A 16,605-nucleotide genomic window follows, 5' to 3' on the forward strand; every position below is an offset into this window, starting at 1 on the left:
TTACTTCTCAAAGCTCATTATTTTTTCAGCAAAGAGGTCTTGCAGATCCTCCTCCTCAAAGGAACTGATAACCAAAGACAGATTCATACTTCCAGCTTGCTGATTGTGGTCACCTATAGTATGGGTTGTTGAAAATCTGTATAGTTAATGGACAAGTTAGCACAATGGCATCTCCCTTATCTTTTCAGAACTAACATTCTCGTTGGGAAACAAAATTATATGAGCTGAATGAACGAGTATTTATAAAAAGCAGTAAAGAACAGTGAAAGATCCAGACTAATAAATGATTGTAGTACTCATAGTAGAGCTGCAGATGTGGGCTTTAAATGCTTTTAGGTATTATTATTTTTTAACTCCCTGCATGTACAAAACTTATTCTTCCATGTCCTGACAGCGATGTGAAACCAGAAATTTTTACCTGTCCTGGTACAATTTAAAGTTCTCAACTGCTTGGATCCTTGAAAATTTCACCTCCACTTGCTTTCATCACAATTCCTTAGATTAATTAACATCATTTAACATTGGTGATCTATGTATCCAGTTGGGGGCTTTGATTTGTGTATCGCTTAGCCAGCCCAGGAAAACTGAGCCATGAAAAACTCTTTAATGGTAAACTTCAGCTATAAGTTTGTTTTTCCCCAAGAGACGTTTCAGTGCATTTCTTTACTCTCTGGGGTTGGTTTTTTAAATATATTTTTTTAAAAAGGACACCAGTTGAACTAAATTATTTTTAAACTTTACAGACTGTCAGTGCATTTGGGATGAAGCTGGGAAAGGGGGGATCTTTCTGAACCTGTCCAGTTGTGTCTGGGGCAGTGCAGTATGGCACCTTCCTGTTTCAGCAAAATGGGACACACCACCCTTAGTTGTCACTGTGAAAGAAGTCGTGGTAAAAGGCTAATAGTGTTTGCCAGTTTTATCTCCTTTTCAGTCTGCCCACCAGATTCAACCCTAAAGTTCTTATGAGAGAATATTCAGCTAAGCCTTAAACAATAGATAGTACAGTGGTACGTCAGGTTACAAACACTTTGGGTTACAGACTCCGCTAACCCATAAGTAGTACCTTGGGTTAAGAACTTTGCCTCAGGATGAGAACAGAAATCGCGTGCAAGAAGCCCCATTAGCTAAAGTGGTACCTCAGGTTAAGAACGGTTTCAGGTTAAGAACAGACCTCCGGAACGAATTAAGTACTTAACCAGAGGTACCACTACTGTATGTGTATTGTCTGTGATTTTATGCATTGGCTAATGGGAATTCAGGCATGAGACTCTTTAAACGTTTAAAAATTATGGAAATCTGTGCATAGTTTTGTCCTACAATGTAAGGAGGCATGGAATTTTCTGAAAAACTTGGATGTCAAATTTACCGGCACAGATTCTCTCTCCGCCCTCCGCCCCCCCAATTACTGTCTAATTCGTTGATCTTGATGAAAATGAGTTATTCTCCCCGACTTGGCTAAAAAGATGAACAATTCTTGCATATTATATGCATTATTATAAGAATCCCTATAATGTAATATTATACACATACCTCCAGGTTTTCTAAAGTTGTGAGCACATAAACAGATACATACTATGTATACAACCATATAAAAATACTTACATATTAATACCTATAAAATTATGGTGCAGAAATATAGTACAAGGGGCTTTATTCTTTATGTAGGTATGTGTCTCTGTATGTATGCATAATATATACATCTGCTTTGTACATAATATTATGTATAACTAGCTGGTCCTTTTTAAAAAAACACACAAAAACCACCAATGTAGGGCATAAGTGAGTGCTCAATGCAAGTGGCAGTCTGATGTGAGCAAAGCTCAATTGGGTTGGAACCATCAAATTCTCTGCCTAAAACCACTTAAAACAGATTTCTCCTCAACCCCTCTTTGTATGTAAGATGAGGGGAAAGCAAAAGCAGCCTAGTGGATGAGTCTGGCTGAGCAGTTTCTGCACCTCTAGTAAGCAGGTTCATACAGGAGAGCTGCTCTTCATGTTGTGATTGCTTCACTCAAGCATTCTTTTGTGAAGTAGAATAGCACTGAAGCCAGCTGAAAGGCAAGTGTCTGAAGAAGGGAAAAAAACTGAAGCGAAGAACGTGGAGAGATAACTCAGGCACTGTTCAGTGGGTTAGTAGTAGCACTTTTATTTTTAGTCCTCTCCCAAAAACCTCAATGTTTGCACAATTCAGCTGACAAGTTACTGGAAATCTCTCTAGTGCTGATGAGGTGCAGAATGACTACAAATGACTCAGCTGAAAAATCCTAGTTTGCAGTCTGCCTTGCCAAGTCCAAACACAATTTTGTCTCTTAAGCTAATCCATCTGCAACTGAAATGCTAACCTGTGAGTTTGTATTCCTTTTTACTATTAAACAGCTTTGAAAGTAAAATACCCTACAGTCTCTATTCAGAAATATGCACCTTCCTGTGTAATAAGATCCTGCATTTACTTCATTCGAAATTCAACAGCGTATAAGCCTTGAGAAAATACTACTTTGTTCAGCCTTTAGCAAAACACCTGACAAATATCAATTTTCTGTCCTTGCTTTGCAAAGTGTTGCCTTGGTGGCCTCTCATGTAGAAAGGAACAAGTTTATTTTTTGCTTTATATCATCAGAGGGCAACGAAAGAAAGTCAAGAACCTCTAGAGGTTTCTCTATTCTTAAATTTGGACAAGCAGGTAGTCGAAATTCCTATGCCTCGTCCTTATGTACCATCCAAGCCAAGCTGTCATGCAGCTTCCATTTAAAATTGGAAATCATTTCCCATAATTTAAATGCAGATAGTCTCTAAAGATGTCAGGCTATATAACACTTCAGCAGGGCTAATGCACTAAGGCAAAGAGAGTGTCAGATTGAATCACTTGAAATAGAGGGCCATCATCTGACTGTTAGATGTGACAAATTGCTGTCACAGCTTAACAGTGGCAAACTGTAAAGGCCTTTTGGGGGAAAACCACAAGGACGTGTCTGAAGTTTGTGTCTTAGGGCCTTTGCCAATGTAAGGCGCTCCAGTAGAATGCTTTTCAAATTGTAAATGTGGAAACCATTAATTACTGCCCATCCATCTAGATTTTCCAAAATAGACTATTTAGCAGGAAATGAAAGGAATTTAGTTGCAGATATTTTTATTTTTCTGGGGGAGGGGTACAGAAAACCCTATATATTAACATTTCCAGCATAAATTAACATTTCCTGCATAATATTTTTGTTTCTTTTGTACCTGATAGGAATCATTATAGTCTCTTGAAATACTGTGATAGCCGAGCTATAGTCTATTTAACATTTAATAGGATTGATTTGGCACTGTGAAGCCATAAATATGAGGGAAAATGATGTAGAAATCAAATATTATAGCTTGTAGGCATTGACAGCCTTAACCTCCACAAATTTGTCTAAAGTTCTTTTAAAGCCATCCAAGTTATGGCTATCGCTACATCTTGTGGAAATGAATTCCAAAATTTAACTATGTGCTTTGTGAAGAAAGACTTCCTTTTTTGAACCTTTTCCAGCTCTTGTGTCTAGCAGGTTGGGCAGGATGAGGCTGGGAATTGTTTTAATTCAAACCAGAGAAGAATTTTGAAGTTTGTAGACTTGCCCTTCCTTTTGTGAGCCACTAAAGTTAATTTCGAAGCCTGAGCTCAGAGACCTTCAGTGATATCCAGCTTTCTAGGCCCAGATCAAACTTAATGGCTATATTTAGCGTGACTAGACAGTGACGGACTTCTAAGCATTTACAAGGTCAGTGGAAGGCGCCTACAAGGAGAATAGCTTGACAATGACTCGGCAAACAGACCAAGCCATACACTGAAAGGGAAAGGAAACAAACCTTAAAAAAACAGGAGAGAGTTACTGCTAATTTTGTATCTGAGATGACAGCTGGTCAGTACCTTATTTAGCAAGAAGTCCCAGGTGGTCCCCAGACCATTTCTGACTCTTGCCCAGGAGCAATTCAGTGTGAATTTATTTGCTAATGGAGAGAAGATGAGGAAAATCAAGGACATCTTTTATTGTGTTACTGAGTATTTTTGTATTATTATGACATGTGTGCATACTGGGGATTGGAGGAAGAGGAATCGAAACCTGTCTCCTGAGACTTACATAGCTCAACAGAAAGGGACTCATCTGCATTCTTCATAGATAAGGAAATACAAGCAGTGGCATTCTAGCTGTTACCACAGCCATATTGTTTGTGGTATCTGTTATTCCCCAGCCTTCTATATCCTGTTTCCTATGTATTACAAATTGCTCTGCCCTCTTATTCTCCCCCCCCCCCCGCCCAGGACAAACAATAATTTATAATTCACTCTAGAATTGTCAGTCTTCCTTTCCTTCAGAATGATAGCTTACAGTGTTAATTCACTTCTGATTCTGCCTGCAAGAAAATAATTTGCAGGAAATGAAATTTTAACTTGCTCATTGTACACACCGTATTTTTCGCCCTATAGGACGCACCTTTTCCCCTCCAAAAATGAAGGGGAAATGTGTGTGTGTCCTATGGGGCGAATGCAGGCTTTCGCTGAAGCCTGGAGAGTGAGAGGGGTCAGTGCGCACCGACCCCTCTCGCTCTTCAGGCGTCGCGCACCTCTCCGCAAGCAGCGGGAGCCCGGCTCTGGGCTCCCGCTGCTTGCAGAGAGTTGCCCACACGCTGAAGCCTGCGCGCGCTGAGCTCAGTGCGTCCAGGCTTTGCACACTTCTCTGCAAGCAGTGGGAGCGCTCCCGCTGCTTGCGGAGAGTTGCCCACACGCTGAAGCCTGCGCGCGCTGAGCTCAGCGCGTCCAGGCTTTGCGGACCTCTCCCCAAGCAGCAGGAGCGCTCCCGCTGCTTGCGGAGAGTTGCCCGCACGCTGAAGCCTGCGCGCGCTGAACTCAGCGCATCCAGGCTTCGCGGACCTCTCCGCAAGCAGCGGGAGCCAGCGCTGGGCTCCCAGGGCTTGCAGAGAGCTGCCTGTTTGGGGGGTGGGGTCAGGGGAAGCTCGGGCTTCCCCCGCCCCAGTCCTGTGCCTGGGGGGGGGAAATAATTCCCCACCCCTTTATTTCCCCCCCAAAGAAACTAGGTGCGCCTTGTGGGACGGTGCGTCCTATAGGGCGAAAAATACGGTATACAGTGAAAAGAATGCCAAGAAACTGCCATGGTTTGCTAAATTTTCAACCATTTCTAGTGAAAGATGTCTCTAAAGATTATGCTTCCATTTGGCTTTCAGCTTAAACTCTTTTTATGCCCATGAAATGTCTGTCTCCATAACTTAAGACTACTTGGGGAAAAATTCACGATCAGCTATTTTCCTTCTATCTCATTGTCTAGATGATAATTAGTTTCCCATAATCACTGTTGTAACTGAGTGTGCTTTTTGGAACTGACACATATTCTTGTCATCATTCAAGACAGGAATTCATAGCAGAAATGTGATCTTCCATGAGGGATGCCTGTCAGTGGATATGGGCATGTTTCCATTATTGCTCTTTGTAGATCGTGAAGGGATTTTAAATGATACCATAATCTGCATGTTCTGCCCAGAATTGTTAAGTGCAAATAGAATGTAGTAAGATGATTCCTAGTCAGGGCACTTTAAATCATCTTGATATAATGCTTGCATGTACTGGGAAATTCTCATCTCTACCCTAACAGAATTCTTGGTTCCAACTGCAAATCTGTAAATATTGCCTGAATACTCAGGCTTTTCATCTGGTACCAGCATTATGGTTAAAGATAGAAGAGTATGCATGTGTTCACTGTATGTATGTAGTTTAGAAATTTTTATTCCACTCTTCAAGCAGTAGCCTCTCAGAGTGGCTTAATGTTTACAAGGTTCTTCAGCGATCAGAAGGCTTTAAAAGTTGGTGGATACATTCAGCGCTACCCCCTGAGAATGACTGTAGTTTAGTTTGGTATTACATGCATAACCACTCTGAGCATAGCTTATCTGGAAAGGTGGTATGTGTGTAAAAGCACAATGGCATGCATGGCTGAAGTTGGGAGGACATGGACGGCACAACATCATGACTCAAGTGTTCCCTATAGCAAACAAAGGATTTCTGTCCTTACAAAGCAAATGCCTTTGAGCAGTTAAATGCTGACTGTACATGTACGGATTCTCATTTAACATACCATGCTGCAGAAGAAATTCTTAGGAAATGCTTGTTAACAGCCTGCACCCATAAGAGTCTACATGACCTGTAAGATCAGCATCTGCCTTCTGGTCCACTATGAAAACTCAAATATTAGTGAGTAAAAGGGACAGGGATTTTTTTTTTTTTGGAGGGGGGCGGTTTCCACATCTCTGGAACAACCTCCCCAGGGAAATTAAGCCTGGACAGCCAATAAAATCCAGACTCCAGAGATCAGCAAAACAGGACGTTTATTTAGGGATTACAAGGTCAGTGGAATCAAGGCTGTCTTTACCCGGGGTGCGGGGCACCCAGGCGCTGAATTCTGGGGGGTGCCAGGTGCCCACCGCTGAAGCCACCTAAGCATATTGTATTGAGCTGCTATGCGACAGCAGGGTCAGCGGCACCTTTGACACGACTGAACTGGCACTGGTTTTAGAAAAGCTGGTTTTAAACAAAATAACCCCCCCCCCCCAAAAAAAAATCTCCTTTTGGAGCCACGCAGACGTGAACGCTATTTATCAAATGATAATAGTGACATAAACATAATAAAAGTTAATTTGGGGGCGCTGGGCAGATCTTTGCCCCCCGGTGACACATATGCTAAAGACGGCCCTGGGTGCAACACAACTGCAACCAGCAAGTAGTGGTGGGTGACACACCAAATATGAAAATAGTGCTAGCTTTATGCACTTCCAAGCAAAGGGGCCATTAAGCTTATATATGGCAAGACTTCCTTCTACTAGCTTCTACTTGTTTAATCACAAGGCACAGCAACTTTCTTTTAACTTCCTTATCTCTTCCTGTACAATAGTTTCTAATAACAAAGTCCTCCTCACGTGCTACTTCATCCTTCTCACGGCTCTCTTGCAAGCACAACCTTCACATTTCAGCCTTCACTTGGTCAGCCCTTCTTGCACACATTTCAATTTCATTCTATAATTTCAATAATTTCTCTGACAGAAGCACAAATTGCCCACTCTTTGCAGACCTTTATGATAATTTTAAAGACTTGGGTCCTCCACTGTGTGTTTGATTAACTTAACACACTCTGCTTTCAACTGACATTTTAGCTACTAACTTATTTGTAATTTTAAGGATCATGTATTGAATGTTATTTGTTGTTTTTATGGTTTCATTATTTAATCTGTATTTTAAAATATGTTGCAGTCTGCTTAATGAGGGATTTTACCATGAAATTTGGCCAGAAATCTGTTACATATAAGAAAATTAATAATACAAACATAGATTAAGAGCTAAATAAACACATCACATATTAGAATAAATTCTCTTTTAAAATTAGAAGTAGATTTTGGGTGCACTGGTGTGTCAATTGATTCGTGTGTGTGTGTGTGTGTGTGTGTGTATCGTCATTCATTAAATCTTCTCTGCTTGACTATTTTGCCAGTGGACTTGTTGGACTTAAATACAACAAATGAAGCTTTCAAGCAGCACAAGTTGACTCAAAATGACCAGCTCCTTGGTGTTCAGGATGTAGTCAGCTGCCTCACTACGATTTACAGTGGAATGGAAGAGAAGCACAAGGAGTTGGTGAATGTTCCAGTGTGTGTAGATATGTGTCTCAACTGGCTGTTGAATGTTTATGACACGTAAGTATGAGATGTCAGGCACTAAATAAACATTGCTCATAATGCTGCACTGCTACATCTGCATGTACAACAGTGACTCACTGAGACTAAAAATCAGATCTGGCATTAGTTCAGGCTGAAGGCTCTGTGCTGAGGATACTGAGGAAGCTGCATTTATTTAGGCTGCATTTACATGGCAGTTTATACAATTTTCTTGATGTTTCACTAACTGTTAATTTTCAGATTGTATTTTAACTTTCACATGATGTAAAAGCCACTTCTGTAAATAGAGTGGAACATCGCACAAGTTTGGTGCTCCCTGCTGTGTTATTTGCAAATCATTTTTTTCCCTAGAAGCAAAACAGAAGAGGGAGAGGTAAGTTGCCTTGCATGTGTGTTCACACAGCAAAGTTCCTTTGCTGCCTCCAACCAAAGCAGAATAAAAGGCAATAAAGGAATTTAATCTCCCAGCAGACCTTGGTGAAGTTGAACCATTTAGACTGAAAAGCAGGAAGGTTGTAATCCTAAAAACATTATTCTGGAGGAAAGGTCTATGGAGCTTCCGTCAGAATCAGTTGTGGTTATGATTGTCTGTTAAATGCAAGTGCTTCCATTTAATTGGAAATCAATATTCTATTGAGCTTTCTGGAGTACATCTGTCCCTCTAAGACTTGAGTGATGCATTCTTATTCTGGAATCTACAGCAAAGGAAACTCCCCCCGCCTCCATCAAATAAGTTAGTATTAAATCCACTGAATATTACTATTTCTAATCCAAGTGACTGATGGGTAAAAGAGTCTCTCTTCTTCTCCCACTATTTGCCAAAAGACCAGACAAATGAAACCTTTTAAAATGCAAGAAAGAAACCCCAAAGACTATATATGTACATACAACACCCACCAGCCTCTACAACTTTTCTTCTATCATCAAGTTAGGCTTACTGGCCCTTGAGGCCCTGAGCTACGCTGGCCAGTCTGGGCTTAGTGTGGAAAAATGCATTTCTGTTGTCATATATGGGAAAGGTATGAAACCCCTTCATTTACTGATCTTTCCTTCCCATTGCTAACAATAGCAAACTAGTACTTAACTGAAAAGATGAAAAGCTTTTGACTTCAGAACTTAGTTATGTTCTATGTAACACTTCCAACATGCCCTTTATTGTGCTTGCCTCTGTGGTTCATACTCTGTTAAGTAATATGAATGACTAATCCACATTTTAATGAGCAACATAGATATTTAAGCTTAGCATTTCAGAGGGTGCAATGTGGTAGAAGACTAAACAAGAAATGGACCTTGCATACATGGTTCTGTGCTTACTGAAATCCATATCAGTGTGAAGGTAGCTGTTATTGCAGTGCGACACTCAACAGGAAAGCAAGAGTGATATTCAAGAAATGTGCATGACAGCTTGCATTGTGTGACACACACTGCTACAGTCATTTGCATTTTGTAGAGCATGCTATATGACTTATGCTCTCAGTTGTAAATGCCTTTATAAGATCTAGCAACATCTGTGTAAGCTATGGGGTAGCTTAATCGTCATGTGACTTACAGTGCCTCTATTGATGTGTCCTCTAAAGTCATGATCTAATTATGCATATATTCTGGTTTTTTAAAAAATGATATTTATTAGAAGTTTAAGAATTACAGAAAAAAGAAGAAAAGAAAACAACAAAAAATTGACAAAACATACAATACATAAAAGGAGAAGCATAAAAAACAATACAACAATACAGCAAAAAACCCCAACAATAACATTAAAACACACATCCAATGTTCCATATCTTTATCTTTCATTTACTTGTTTCATCGACCTCCTCACACCTCCCTTTTTGTATTCTAATTTAATTAATTGTTTCAGCAAATTATTTCCATCTTTCTCAATTTTTGTTATATAATTTATCTTGACGATCTAACCTATTAATTAACTCAGCAAATCCTTTCCATCTTTCACTATATTCTGTCATTCAATTTACCTTAATTTATTTAACCTTATCTTACCATAAAAAAACCTTAAAACTTAAAACTTAATACTTGTTTGTACATAACTCCTTATATCATTTCTACTAAAGCCAAATAATTTCATTCCAACATTTTTCCTAATACTTGTTAATTTTACACTAATTCTCAAAGTAATTTTTTAAAAAAACTTTCTTCCAATCTTCATCCAATGTCTCTTCTTCCTGGTCTCGGGTTTTGTCAGTTCTTCTTAGCCATTCCATCTAGTCCATCAACCTGGTGATCTTATGTCCGAGGCTCTTAAGTCTTTTCCATGTCCCGTCTGCAGATCTTCTTCTTGTTTATACCTGCACTTTACTTTGTCTTTTGTTGATCTTTTTCTTAATTTCTTTCCTTTCTCATTGGGGGGTAGGTCTCGGGAGGACTCCAATCCAAAAATATCTCCATCTCCCCTCAGCAGATCAGCCCATTCCCCACAGTCCCATTCCCCACAGTCAACACTGTAATCCAGAAAGTATTTAAAAGCATGTTTCAAAGTCCTTCCAAAATTAAGAGCCCTCACAACTCCAGACCCCCCCTGGTCCACTCCAGATTCAAACTTCAAGAACAGCGGCTTATGCTCCTGCAGGGCCTCGGGTCTCTCCATTTGTGTTACTTGAGGTTCAACAGCAACCTCCTCCATTATCTTCTGCACTTGCACTTGCCCTGTCAAAACAGGTTCCTGAATGATTTCTATATGGGTATTCGCCGTTTGTCCAAAGTTTTTAACTGCAACAGTCATCAAATCCATCTTCTCATGCATCTGCTCCAGCAAAGCACTTGTCTTGCAAAAAGCAAGCACCAAAACTTCTTCTAAACACATTTTTATTCAAGGTCAGAGTCTGGTCAGAGTCTGGTCTCACGATCCTAATCTTCACTGCTGTGAAATCCCCAGCTCTACTCCAGCAACAATTTAACAAGCTCCCTCTAGAGGAGACAATTTCTATTTGTATCCATCTTTTAAAGGCAGGACCAACAAAAGAAAATTACTTTCATTTTTCAAATATTTTGTTTCTTTTGAATGCCAATGGCAACATTGGAATCAATTTGTTTCTCTTTTTTAACTATCTGTCAAAAGACGTTTCATTCACAGTCAATGAACTTCCCCATAAATTTCTGTCTCTGACATCCCGTTCCCAGGTTTGAGATGGTGGAAATTTATCTTTCTTTACTCTCTCTCCTGCAGGCTTGAACAGTCAAAGATTCCCCCCTTTTCTCCTGCTTCCAAGAGGGGTTTTGGTGGTGATAACTGAAGGAAATTTAGACCTTTATATACGACTTTCCAAACTTTAGCTTGCAGAATTTTTGCTTCGATCTATTTACAAAAACGGGAGGCAGACTTCCTGTTTAGAACCTTCCAGCTTCAGTGCCAAATTAAAATGTTTCTTAATCCAATTTTCCGTTCTACTCACGGGTACTTGTTTAGAGTCCATTTGTCCACAGGAAAAAGTCAGCGCTCTCCGGCAACAGCTGTGCGGCTTCACCCCGTAAAAGTAGCGGTTGATTCAAAACACCGCGCAACTCACCCCACGTCGCTTCGGATCCCCGAAAAAGGGTTTCCCTGCGAGTAGGGGAGGCGCTCCTGGTGTCAGCCGAATCACACGTTCCCAGGCTTCCTCCGCCTGGGATTTTTAGAGGGTCTCCGCCTTCGCCGTGGCGGCAAGACCCGATTTTCACGGAGCGGGTTCCTCTCGGTCAGAGGAACTCCGCTATTGCCGATGGCGCTAACCCGGAACATTTATGCATATATTCTGCAAATCCTTCAAATGTCAATGACTGCATAATTACTTGAAATCATTGGTCTCTTGTTGCACTTATTCAGAAGTGTTGGAAGGAATCCTATATGAAATCATACTTTAACTGATGCCCAGAATCTGCGCAAAGAATGAATATTATTATAATAATAATTTTTAACATGGGCAATCAGAGGATTTATGGTTCATTAACGAAGAAAGTGGGCAGGGAGAAAGAAAGCAATTACAGTTTGTGTAAACAGGTTAAATGAACAATTTTTGAAAGGTACTCACTCAGTAGCTAGGTAATTGCATTGCACATTTCTCATTTGGTTGTGCTACATCTGTCAGGTATAGACATCTAAGCTAGGGCTCCGAATGTGTGAATTCAGAAGCAATGTGCTGAAATATATAATGTGTCATAGAGAGATATGAACAAAAGGACTCCAGTGCTGCATTCTAATGGAAAAGCTTGAATTCTTAGAGCAGGGGAACCATTGGGTTTAAAAGGGAAACTATTTTCATAATAAAAAAAGCAAAGATAACCATGTTAGTTCATAAAAATCCACAGCTGGGCAATTTTTTTATTAGGACTAACAAAAATGAATAAATACGCATTTCCCAAGTTGTCCAAAACTCGTCATCAGATGAAGAATTTTGGAAAACTTGAAAGCCCGCCACACTTTGTGATTGCTTCCAGTAAAGATATGGTCCTCCTGCAGGTTTTAGAGTATTCTCATAGTTTTCTTCTGCATGTCATCCTCTCACTGATTTTAAATGAAACCCACACATATGCTGTTTAAATGCAAGAAACAACATTTTCTAGTTTCACATTCTTGCCTTAATGCATTTTAAGGATTACTATTGTCCTCATGATGTACCATCTCCAGGTGTGAGCTTCCCCCAAGCATCAGCTTGGCCACAGTGAGAACAGGATACAGGAATGGATGGGCCACTGGCCTTTTCTTATATTATTAGAAGGCTGGGAAATCCTATCTGAAATTCAGGTTCCTGTGTTGCACCATCAGAGCTCATGGCATGATATAAATTATTTTGATGTAGAAATTGTAAGATTTAAAACTCGATCAAATATATTAGAAGAGATCAAGAAGGGACGAGAGTAGAGGAAAATGCACTCACATGACTTGATTGACAAATCCATCTTGACAGTTCTGTCATTCCTAATTTCCATGGTGACGCTGTGTGTGTGAAATTTGAATCTTGACATTGCTCTAGCTCAAAAACATAAGAAGTTAACATCTCAAGAGTCCTGCTAGATCAGACCCATCTATTCCAGCACCCTTTTCCCACAGTGCCCTGTCAGATGCCCATGAGAGAAGCATATAGACAGGATTTGAGCACCACAGTGCTCTCCCACTCATGTTCCTCATCAGCTGATATTCAGATATTCAGCTCGTGCAACTTTGCAATCTTGCAAATGGCATTAGGTTGCCACTAATTCATCACTTAACATCGTGTCATTGTTGTATACAATTTTTGAAGTAATTAACGCACCTACAAAAACCATCTGCTTCTCTCATGCTATTGTTAATCTAGAATTTAATTAGCTGCACAGACTGAAGAAACATTTGCTGTTAAGCATGCTTACAGATGTTTATGGCCTTTATAAGATATTAAATGAAAACAATTGACAGGAACACCTATTATCATTTCTATTTCTGGAACATCAAGAACTGTTTATCCCTCACATTAGGTCAACAAGCAGAACAGAGATGAAATCTAATATCTTTGAACTTTATTTTTTCAAGAACTCAAAGGTTAAATAATTGATTAACATCTGCGCTCTAAATAATTTTCAGCATTAAACATAAGCCTATCAATAGTTTATTTGAAATATCTTTTAAGTCTCTAGTACCGAAAATTCAATATATAGGCAAAGCGTGACCTTTACGAATGAGAGGGAACATATGGACCTATTTGACAGAGTTACTATGTTTTGCCATTTTGATAAATTTTGAGTTCTGAGAAAGATTTTTTTAGATATCGCAAGCAGACTGCTTTCTAAAAGCTAATTATTAAATTTATTAAGCTGTTGCAGATAGCCAGCTGTGATGTACAGCCCACCTGTGTGTTTCTCTGCACCAGGCATAATTTTATGCACCTCTGTCATGCCTTCCCTTCCTCATCTTTTTTCAAAACTAAAAAGTCTAATACACTGTAGCCTTGATCAGAGTTGCTCAAATTGCTTCATTATTTTAGTTGTCTTTTTTTCTGTACATTTTACAGCTTTACAATATCCTTTTTTTGAGATGCAGTAACAAGAAAAATACAAATTATTCCCACAGGGACGGACTTTGGTATTTCAGATTTCAGCAGCGCCCAGTGCTAGCCCAATTCTCACCCTCCATTCTGCTCAGTTCACTACATCATAGTTGTGATGCCCTGTTGCGCCCCTAGGCTCAGCGCCTGGTGTGTTGGAAGTGGTTGCCCTGCCATAAATTCACCTCTGATTCCCACTGTGGTCACATCATAGATCTGTATAAAGGCATTGTGATATTGGCACTTTTATTTCAGTTCCTTTCCTAATGATTCCTATAGCAGGGACTGGCTCAGCTATATTTAGCGCTGAACATCTGTGCAAGATGAAAACGTGGCTCTCATTTTTTTATATATATATTTTGATGTTGGTAGTTTGCTTTTTGTGAAGACACTAAACATTTTAGTGTTAACTCAGACTAGAATCCACTGATTGTTGTTAATAATAATAATAATAATAATAATAATAATAATAATAATAATAATAATAATTTATTTATACCCCACCCATCTGGCTGGGCTTCCCCAGACACTCTGGGCAGCTTCAAAAAAAATATTAAAATACTGTAATACAGTATTTTACAGAAATGTCCATGTGATTTACCAAATATATTAGTGAGGTGGAAATTTTGTCCTGTGGGCTTAATTAGGGCTGTGAGGCCATTATCCCTGACCCACACCTGACATCATATGTGGAACAGGTAGTGACAATTGTTAACATATAGTGGCTGCTGAAGGAGTCATTCTGTTCATGGAATGAGCTTGGGTCTAGCAGAAACTTGAGGAAATAGAAGTGGAGGACAATTTTTGCCAATCCACCCTGCAGCCAAAAGCTGTGACCCAAAGCACCTTATTCTGTGAATAAAATTCTGAATCCAGCTCAGTATTATTAGTTGTGTTTGAGGGATATTAGATGCAGAGATTGCAATTTGTTTTTGTTTTGGCAACCTGCATCAAAACTGTTTTTTTCAACATTTGTGGAGCAGTCTTCTTATAAAGAAAAGGCTACTATTTATGATGAGCTTAGACACTTGAATTTGCACTAATTTCCTACGGATTGTGACTTACAAATTTTGAGTTATGGCATTTTTAAAAGTACACTTTTATTTACTTTTAAAAATAATAATTACATATGTATGTGGAAGGAAAATAATAACCATAAGGACCTTGTGAGTATGGATCAGGATAACATAAAGATTTCACAATCCTGGCTGCTTTTTCCTTAAAGCAGGAAGAAACAAAGAAATCAATAAACCTGAGTAAGGGTGCACAGTAAACCTTCTTATGAGATGCCAGGATAATTCCATGGAACAATGTGTCTTGTGTCATTTGAAACAAAGCAATAGTGTGGTGGTAGTATGGATTTAAATACTGATATAACACATCAGTAGGCTTTTATTTTTAATTCATCTGTGCTGTCTGGAAGTATGACAACTTCACCAAGCTAAAAGATGCATTCATAACCAAGTAATTATTTTTGTCATGGTGTTTTACTGCTTGTATAATGTTCCTAGGTTCCAGTTTGTAAAACATTAACAACCTCCAGAATTAGTTATGATTTTTTAAAGAAAATAATTTGTAATTCACTTGTGCTTAGACTAGAAGTGAGGCTCCAACTCCCCTCCTCCCTATTGATGTTGCTGCATGGGGATGATGGACTCCAGCAACATCTGTAGGCCCACAGATTCCTCATGTCTGGCACTTATCTACTGGGGAGTTTTTTCAGTTCTGTGGCCTCCGTCCCTGCCATCTCAATCTCCCCCTCCTCCAACTTTTTTGTAATGTCCAGTGAAGATTTGGACTGAACTTAAAAGTGTTCGAACTAAAAATGTCAAACTGCTTTCCCAACTGACAGGAGGGAGGCAGCAATAAATTACATGAAGTAAGTGCAGTTAACTCTTTATTATAAGGGGGGGGGGGACAAGATCTACACAGGAGTGCCAGGAGTACACAAATCCTTCAGGTTGGATAAGCCTTCTAAATATAAGAATGGAACATAGTCGTACCATTGATCCCTCAAGGCCTGTACTAACTGGCAGTGGCTCTCCAAGGTTTCAAACAGTGACCTCTGCCTGGAGACACCAGGGGTTGAACCTGGAACCCTCTCCGTGCAAAGCAAATGTTCTGCCACTGAGTCATGGCTGTTCACCAACAGTTAAATTACGTAGATCACAGGTTCCGAAACTATGGCCTGTGAACCACCGGAAGTCCTCCAGTTTGATTCAGATGGTCTACAGCAGTGTATCTCAACCTGTGGGTCCCCAGATGTTGTTGGACTATAGCTCCTATCATCCCTAACCACTGGTCATGCTGGCTAGGAATGATGGGAGTTGTAGTCCAACAACATCTGGGGACCCATAGGTCATGCTGGCTAGGAATGATGGGAGTTGTAGTCCAACAACATCTGGGGACCCACAGGTTGAGAACTGCTGGTCTACAGCATGTCTGTGGATTTGTGGCTTAAGATGGGAGATGGCGCACCCATTGAATTGTTTTTTTATATTGACTTTTAATTATATGTTTATTGTTTTCATTTCTAATACTGTATTTTACTGTAATACATTTCGCAAAATCATTAAGTGGTCCACCAAGACCATCAGCAATTTTCTGGTGGTCCATTGGGCAGCGAGGTGGGAGAGTTTAGGACCCGCTGGTTTAGATAGTTAATTAGGAAATTGTGAAATATTCAGAAGGTTTAGAAATATGTATCATCTCACTGAAGCAAAGACTGGACTAACTCTCATGCTTGTAGATTTTTGTTTTGTCCCAGAGGAGGTTGCCCCAAGCAAATCTTCTGTTAATCCCATGTGCTATGTTAACTTTCAAGAGCAATTGTCCTCTCTGTTTCTTAGGTGTTTGAGGAGTATTTTCCTTGCGGCTTTAAAAACACATCCTTTGTAGC

General features: G+C 39.7%; 1 protein-coding gene and 1 long non-coding RNA gene across 4 annotated transcripts in view; one reads left to right on the forward strand and one right to left on the reverse strand.

Moving 5' to 3' along the window:
- On the reverse strand, positions 1–15,964 carry LOC308582843. The gene is made up of 3 exons (XR_014005914.1): positions 15,710–15,964; positions 11,721–11,828; positions 1–113 (listed from the first exon to the last, which is right to left on the reverse strand). It is a non-coding gene; the product is annotated as an uncharacterized lncRNA (long non-coding RNA).
- The window catches only part of LOC308582807 (utrophin-like), a gene marked incomplete at its 3' end in the record, with an annotated part of 196,543 nt that overhangs the window by 141,750 nt on the left and 38,188 nt on the right, over positions 1–16,605 (forward strand). For all 3 annotated transcript variants that reach the window (XM_081186281.1, XM_081186282.1, XM_081186283.1), the window contains one exon: positions 7,515–7,716. In XM_081186281.1, the coding sequence (XP_081042407.1) occupies positions 7,515–7,716 (202 nt within the window). The remainder of the gene's footprint in view (positions 1–7,514; positions 7,717–16,605) is intronic.

This window comes from Podarcis bocagei (genome assembly GCF_964188305.1).
Source record: "Podarcis bocagei genome assembly, chromosome: 3".
NCBI lineage: Eukaryota > Metazoa > Chordata > Lepidosauria > Squamata > Lacertidae > Podarcis > Podarcis bocagei.